Here is an 8,195-nt window from a genome sequence, read left to right as displayed (position 1 = left end):
CAACGGTTTTGATCCAAATAATAATTAATGACATGACTGAAAGGGGAACAAAAAAAAAAAAAATACTATAATACATATTTGTTTTACAAAATATTTTCATTACAGTCCTGTACAAAATGATAGACATTGCATCCCCTTGTGCTTCTGAATCTGGGACAGTTCCTCAGAAGTAATGATTCAGTGGTTCCGGAGGCGACGCCGCAGTCTGTAGTTACAAAATGGCTCATCCAGGTCCGGGCAGCGGCTTCGCCTTTCTGCTCATAACAAAAAGGGTCTCTGGTCAATAAGATGGGCAACAGGCAGAAGACGACCTGGGGCATTCTCACAATCCTCCTTGGTTTTTATTAAAAAAAAAAAAATCCAAAATATATAAAAATATGAATACTGTACAGCAGAGTTTACTCGGTGATACTCCGGGTCTAATCCATCCCTACGTCAGATTTGTTACTGTTTTGTGATCAATAAGGTCTCTAAGAAACATTTGCTCTGCTGATATATTGTGATATTCATTCTGTGAAAAGATAAAGAAAGACAATGGAGTCAAAATGTGCAAATTAATTAAGTAAAGAAGCGCAAGAATAAAGACCGATCGGGACCCGGGAAAGGTCAGAAGAAGACTGGTGGGCATAGTAGGGCAACTATTTATTTGAATATATTTAATCTGTTATTTTTGTCATTGGGATAAAACAAATGTGTGAAAATAATTAACTCCCAGAAGAATAAATAATACACTAATATGACTAAAATAAACATAAAAAATACCCTGTAGAAGTGCATAATGAAACGCCACCCCCCAAATGAAAGGCACTGTATATAGCATTTATAAAGCAGTTTTTGCGCTTTTATTTATTTTTTTAAATGTTCAAAATTATTTTATACATAAAAAAAAATATCAGACATTTTTAACACTAAGCCTAATATTAGACTTGTTCATCTCTTTGTTTCTATTAGCAACAATGGTATAAGCAGCAATAATTGGGTCTGATCCTAATAAGTTTCAGTGAAGGATTTACTGCACATGCACTGTAAAGGTAGAGGAGGAGGAGGTGAGCTGTGACATTGCCTATTGAGAGTGGTGGATTGTGTATTATCTACTGTATATAGAAGTGTTAACAGTCACTGTACAGGAGGGAGAGGAGGAGGTGAGATGAGACATTGCTAATACTGAATGGTGGATTGTGAAATATCTACTAACTATAGAGGTGTTAGTCATTGTAGGAGGAGGTGAGCTGTGACAATGAATATTGCGAGTGGTGGAGTGTGTGATTGTATAGAAGTGTTATCAGTCATTACACAGAGGGAGGAGATGAGCATTGTGAATGGTGGAAGCTATGTTCTCTACTGTATATAGAGGTTATATGTCATAGCACAGAAGGAGGAGAACTTGACATCATCCATTGAGTGGTGGATAGTTATCTGCTGTATATACAGATATCAGTCATTGAACCGGAGAAGGTAAGCTGTGACCATCCATTGTGAATGGTGGATTCTGTGCTATCTACTGTATATAGAGGTAATATCAAGTCATTGAACCGGAGGAGGAGAAGGTAAGCTGTCACCATCTATTGTGAATGGTGGATCCTGTGCTATCTACTGTATATAGAGGTGATATCAAGTCATTTTACAGGAGGAGGAGGTGAGCTGTGACATCATCTATTGTGAATGGTGGATCCTGTATTATTTACTGTAGAGGTGTTAATAATGAGACTGCTGAAAAGTCTTCTGAACAGAACAGCTAATAAATGTAAGATCTGCAGGGTTTGATTTTTTTTCTAACTATAAATAGTGATGCTATTGAAAACTAACGGCATAAAACAAATATCTTTAACTTTGTAAATTTTAAACCTGATTTACACAATAAGCCATTTTCTCATTAAACATTTTCTTGATATAAAAAACAATGCATGAAATTAGCGTTTAGATTTAGAGATAAATGGGCTGCAGCCAATCCTTTACCTGAGCCATTACAGACATCGTCTCATTTCCATAATAATGGAGGGAACTATTTAGAGAAGTCAGGTTGTATTTGAACCCTGCGATATGGACTTCATTGCATATGTGCAACGCCAGCGTGATTGCAATGATGCCAGTAGTCGGGTGCTTTGGTTTCTGGAACACAAAAGAACAAACAAGGAGAACGAGTTACTAATCCCCAATCTACCAATATACACGTACTGCCAGCAGATGGCAGCATCAGCCAACACGGTTCAGGAATCTGTGAATATCTTTGGTAAGAAGTAATTACAAAGCACAGGTCTACAAACATGTCTGATATAGGAAATACAACAAGGGTTAAAAATAACAATTCTGCAGTATCTTCATGTATCTGGCCAGGTAAAGGAAATAACTGCTGTCTGCCAAAAGTTAAAGGGGTGTTCTGGCTCTTTGTATTCTTGCGGCAGGTACCATAGTTGCTAACCACCTGCCAATTCTTCCCTGTGGCATCTCTGCAAGCTCAGGTAGCAATTCTCTGGCTTCAATTGACCTTATGTCAACTGGGCAGTTCTTTCTCTTCCGCTCTGTCGATGAAGTATCACTGTTGACAACATGTTGATTAACAGCAGGCTCCCAGCAGTTAGACAGGATGCCAATCAGTACCCCAATTGGAATTGGCAGCGGCGCCCCATTGACAGAGCAGAAGAAAAGGAGCTGCTTTGTCAATGTGAAAGCAGAAGTATTAAAACAGTACTTTAGCAACAACCCGGTAAGTTCTTAACTCCAATGTAAGAAAACCCCTCTAAGGCTATGTGCCCACGCTGTGGATTTACCGCGGATTTACTGCGGATTTTCCGAAAATCTGCAGCAGCGGCACTTCCAAGCCATTTCAATGGCATTTTGGAAATGCTGTGTCCATGCTGCGGATTTTTCCGCGGCGGATTTGCCGCGGATTTTGATCCGGAAAAATCTGCAGCATGTCAATTATTGTTGCGGATTTTGGTGCGGATTTTGGGTCTAGAATGGGGGAAGAAAAAAAATCCGCATCAAAATCCGCGGCAAATTCGCGGTAATCCGCGGCAAAAATAAGGTGCGGATTTGCCGCGAAAGTCGCGGATTTTCATGCAGAAAAATCCGCAGGTACATTCTACCGTGGACACATAGCCTAAGGCCTCTTTCACACGTCCGTGAAAATCACGCACAAAAGTACTGACACTTCTGGAACAGCGCCGACACAGCAGGTGAGTATAGGCTTTCTTATTTTAATGGGGGCAAATATGGGGAATGAGAAGGGGTTGTCTAAGTAAGTCCCACAACATTAAAGGCTGGTGAAAGCACTTGGACAAAGAAATAGCAGGTATGATAAGATGGACTTACTTCTGTCTTAGGAAAGCTTGTGGGAAAATTCAATAGATTTTGGGATACTTGCTTCAGTATGTAAGGGTTAAGGACTCGCATTTGATGGGGTTGGTAGATTAATTTCATGGCAGGTTTTCTCCAAAAACCATAAGTGCTCTGCAATAAGAAAGAATTACGTATAAAGTCACAATACATAGAATGGTAATAAGAAAAATATGAGATACAATGTAACAATTATAGCAAACGTTTGCCTCATTAAAGATAAAGCAATTCCAAAAATAATAAAAATTACACGTATTTGGCAGCGCTGATTTCATAAAGATCTGATCTATCAAAATAGATAATAAATATATCCGATCGGTAAACGGCGTAATAATAAAAAAAAAAGCCAGAATTATGGGTTTTTTTTGGCCATTGCAACATTGTTGTAAAGTTATAGCTTTTGGTAGAAAGAAAAAAAAAAGGAAAAAAATGAAAACAAAAGATCAAACAATCTGTTCATGAAGGAGTTAAGTATCGCTCTGTTTGCCTGTCCCACACATTAATCTATACAGAAACGACTCATGACAGCCAGAGATAGAGAAAAGTTCACGAGTTATGACCACTTTATCATAACGGTATTTAGAAGCAACGACAAAACCATAAAGACAATGCACAGGTGAGAACGTACGCAAGAGCAGGACATAACAAATACTACTCAAATGAAAGTGAACTTTCATCTGTAAATACAAGAAAATAAATATCTATAAGCGCTGTGGACTTTTACCCAGCAGCCGACATGAAAGTGTTCCTCTGGATTCCATGTATCTAAAGAGAGGATTGCATTAATGACAACTCCCTGACATATATACACCGTGTTCCTGAAATACTGACGGCTCTGCAGCAGTCTCCTTGATGTGCCCATCTAGAATCTGTTTGGGTAATCAAATTGCTATCATGCAAATCACTTCTGCTTAAAGGGAATCTGTCATCAGTACGGCTGAGCGGACCCAAACTCTAAAAGTCCGGATCCGCGCGGCTGCGGGCTGAGAATACCAGCTCTTAGCCGATACCATCATGGCTGGGGAGGAAAATTAGGGGGGACCGCACTTCGTTTTTATTTTAGTTATTTATTTAAATAATAGTAAAAAAACAAAAACAAAATGCATCACTGACACAGCCGCGCACACAGTGTCTGACAGGAGCGTGCATGTGTTTCTGTGTATATGCACGCTCATGTTCAGAGAGCGGCAGGCCGTGCCGGGTGATGTCATGTCAGACTTGTACGAGTCTGACAGCGCATCACCGTCACAGGAGCGCACACTTCTGACAGGAACGTGCATGTGTTTCTGAAAGACATGCACATTCACCATACTGACCCGCAGACACTTACACTGCTTTCCCCGCCCACCGGCCGTCCTGTCACCTGTGATTGGTTGCACTCAGCTGACACGCTGATACTCGGGGTGGGGGTGCGTCTAGCTGCAACCAATTACACGGGCCGGTGGGCAAGCAAAACAATGAACATTGAATTGTCGGCTCCGGAAGGGAAAAGAGTGACCCGCAAGGAGTTTGCTGCCATGACACAGCCTCGGGTGAGTACACCGCGCACGCTCCTACCCCCCCGTCCCCGCCACAAACATTTTTAATCTCCAGATTCTGGTCCCCATAAACTTATATGGACACCGGAATCCGGCAGGGATCCGCTGGTTCTGGATTTAGGCGGATTCGATCAGCCCTAATCATCAGGTTTTTACTACCTCATCTGAGAGCAGCATAATGTAGGCAAAGAGACCCTGAATCCAATGATGTATCACTTAAGATTATTGGGTGCAGCAGTTGTGATACAATCAAAATTTTTAGATTCAGCAATGCAGCAGAGCTGAAAAGGATGCCTCAGCAGGCTCTATATGTACAATATAACCTATAAGCAGAAGGATATACCATAGTATTCCTTAAATTTAGCCCAGAATATCAAAGCACGAATGAAACCCAAAAAAATGTAAAAATGTTTTAATAATTTAAAAAAATTTATAAGATTCTTATGCCTGTTGAATTGCTTTTTTGGGTTTCATTCTATATGTACAATGTCTCTAGACAGTGAGCTGCTCATCACAGGAGAGGGTGTAGTGCCCAAGTGCCTAAATCACAGCTATTATAATCGCTGGGGTTTAAGTAAACAACACCACATGGTGAAACATGTGACATGTTGTGGTTACGGAAGTACCACTTCTCAACATGGTATAGCATGGGTAAGTGCCTTGATGCAATTGTGCACAATGGATGATCTAGATTAGCTCTCTATTGCTGACTATATAAGTGTAATACTAGGTCTATGCACATCCCATTGGAGATATTTGTTCTCCCACTATGTATTTTTGACTGGTGGTATCTCTACTAGTTCGTACTCCTGCACTAAGCACTTTGATTTTTATGTATTGTATGCCTTTTCTGCATAAGTGTTCAATAAATTTATATTTTTTATCTTATCTGGTGATTTCATGGCTCACGTTTTGTATAGGTTCAATATCCATAAGGGAGCCTTTCACAATTTACTTTATTTGAAATTGGGTTCTAGTCCCTGGCCTACACTCGGAGGTACTGGGCTATGTTGGTTGTCAGATGTGTTTTCTATCTATATGTACAATGTCTATAGACAGTGAGCTGCTTATCACATGAGGGGGTGTAGCGCCCAAGTGCCTAAATCACAGCAATTATAATCACTGGAGTTTAGGTAAACAACAGCACATGGCGAAACATGTGACACATTGTTGAATCCTGGGTTTCCACCCCTACCTCATGCTGTCCTCAAATTACATAGCAAAAACCTGCTGACCGATTCCCTTTAAAAAAAAAAGGTCTGAATTGGATAAATGTCTGTTCTTTGTCTCCCATCGGTCTTTTGACAAACAAAATTAGATGACAGCTGCAGCAGATCAGCGACTGGCAGGAGATATAATGCAACGATCAAAGGAACAGCACCGATCCAAGAGGTCGGTAAGAGGTTTTTTTCTTTTATTACGAAGTGGTTGTACAGTAGTGGAGAGCCCCTGAAAGGCACTGGTCTTGTTGCCCCAAACTAGATCAGAGATTTACATGAATGGTCTCCTATGCTTCATTTGTGGTGTACTCAGCGCAGTTCCACAGACCAATAAAGGTGAATATGCTGCGGACGTCCCGCAGCCGCACATAATTGCATGTCAATTCTTTTTGTGGAAATACCTGCCGAAATCCCAGCCCTCCACTATTGAGATAGGGCCGGGACTTCCGCAGGTAATCCGCAGGTTTACCGCAGCTATTTAGCTGTACTACCGCAGCTAAAAATAGCTGCGGATTCCGGCTAGCAGCTGCAGGAAACCTGCGGCCGTACCTGCGGATATATCCACAGGTGCAAGCTCCCATTGGCACATAGCCTAAGGCACGTAGCGTTTGTCCCTGCAGAAATTTCTGCAGCAATTTGAACAGCACACGTGCGCTTCAAATCGCTGCAGAAAGAGTCTGTAATGAAAAAAAAAAAGCCGATTCCATTCGCTCTGAGTGCAGCCCCTCCCATAGACAGAATGGGGACTGCAGGCAGAGCTCAGGAAAGAAGGGACATGTCACTTCTTAGAACGCGCGCTTCGGGCAGCAGCAGAAGCGCTGCGCTCTAATACGCACGTCATAGATTATGCTGGGGATGCAAGACGCATGCAGTTACGCTGCGGTGCAGAGCGCAGTAACTGCATGCAAATACGCAACGTGCGAACATAGCCTAAGTGTTTAGGGACTAATTCCATTAAAATAGTTTATTAGCGAATACCTTGTAGCATTTAGTAAATTGAAGCGGTAGGGTCATCGAAGGCCAAGCTAACGCCTCTAGCACATCCAAAAAAATTGAATATTCCTTTTGGTGAACTTGCTGTACCCCAATTTTGCATACACGTCCTTATGCAAATCAGAGCAAAGAGCAGAGCTCAAACCTGTATATACACAGCCGGCATTATAATGTATCGAGGCCCATACACTTACCACACTTCTGTGTAATAGTAATTCTGACAACCATTTGACATCATGAGGCTTGAACATCATAAGCACCACTGTGGTGTTCGGATCATAGTGCAAACTGTCTGAAAAGATGGATTCTGGATAACATAGGCGGAAAGTAGTCTTTTGTCCAACATCATCTTCATACCCCAGGACAGGGCCGTCATTCATCCTTGTAAATAAGAAAGAAAAAAAAAAAAGATTAGTATAATTTTTTATAATATTTAATTATGATTTCCTTACAGGGAATGTGTCATCTGAAAATGACCTATTAGGTTAAGATTTCTCCTCCGCTGGTGAAATCTTCAGCAAGTGCTGCACATGCAGCGTTGGGATTCGGCGACACTTGCCGGTCCCAGCGGCCATCACACAAGTATCTGTTTTGTGTACTTTTGTCATATGCCAACTACAGTCTCAGCCACATCACATTATATTTTACTCATTAAAGGGAACCTGTCAGGTCCAATATGCACCCGAAACCATGAGCAGTTCTGGGTGTATATTGCTAATCCCTGCCTGTTAGTCCCTGTATACACTAGCATAGATAAAGAGATCTGTAGAAAAAGTATTTCTAAAGATTTTTTACCGTATGTTAATGAGCGAGGGCACGAGTCCCCTGGGCGTTAGTTCCCTGGCCAGTCGCCCCTCATTAGCATATTAGTATGTCCCTGTGGTCGTGCTCTCATGCTAATGAATACACAGCATCACAGAATGATCTCACTCACTTCTCCATCGCTGGATTTTGGCTCAGTGCCCATGACCCCGGAGTTTGAAGCTTGAATGATCTTCTGTACGGCACTGCAGTGTTTTTAACCCCTTCCTTCCCAGCTTCTTACCACAACTCGTTAAGAGCAGTTGGACGCTCGTATGGTCGAGACTCGAGTACACAAGTATAATGT

At 41.5% G+C, this 8,195-nt stretch overlaps 1 protein-coding gene across 1 annotated transcript in view; it reads right to left on the bottom strand.

Annotated features, from left to right (window-relative positions):
* Nucleotides 1-348: 348 nt before the first annotated feature.
* The window catches only part of ST3GAL6 (ST3 beta-galactoside alpha-2,3-sialyltransferase 6), a 75,029-nt gene continuing 67,182 nt past the window's right edge, over nt 349-8,195 (bottom strand). The window contains exons 4-7 of the mRNA XM_075335139.1: nt 7,282-7,468; nt 3,313-3,450; nt 1,957-2,109; nt 349-511 (exon numbers count right to left, since the gene is read on the bottom strand). Of these exons, the coding sequence (XP_075191254.1) occupies nt 431-511; nt 1,957-2,109; nt 3,313-3,450; nt 7,282-7,468 (559 nt within the window). The 3' untranslated portion in view covers nt 349-430. The remainder of the gene's footprint in view (nt 512-1,956; nt 2,110-3,312; nt 3,451-7,281; nt 7,469-8,195) is intronic.

The sequence above is a fragment of the Anomaloglossus baeobatrachus genome, chromosome 2, assembly GCF_048569485.1.
Source record: "Anomaloglossus baeobatrachus isolate aAnoBae1 chromosome 2, aAnoBae1.hap1, whole genome shotgun sequence".
NCBI classification, from domain to species: Eukaryota; Metazoa; Chordata; class Amphibia; order Anura; family Aromobatidae; genus Anomaloglossus; species Anomaloglossus baeobatrachus.
The sequence above is the reverse complement of the archived record's forward strand: the minus strand, read 5'-3'. Positions and strand labels throughout refer to the sequence as shown.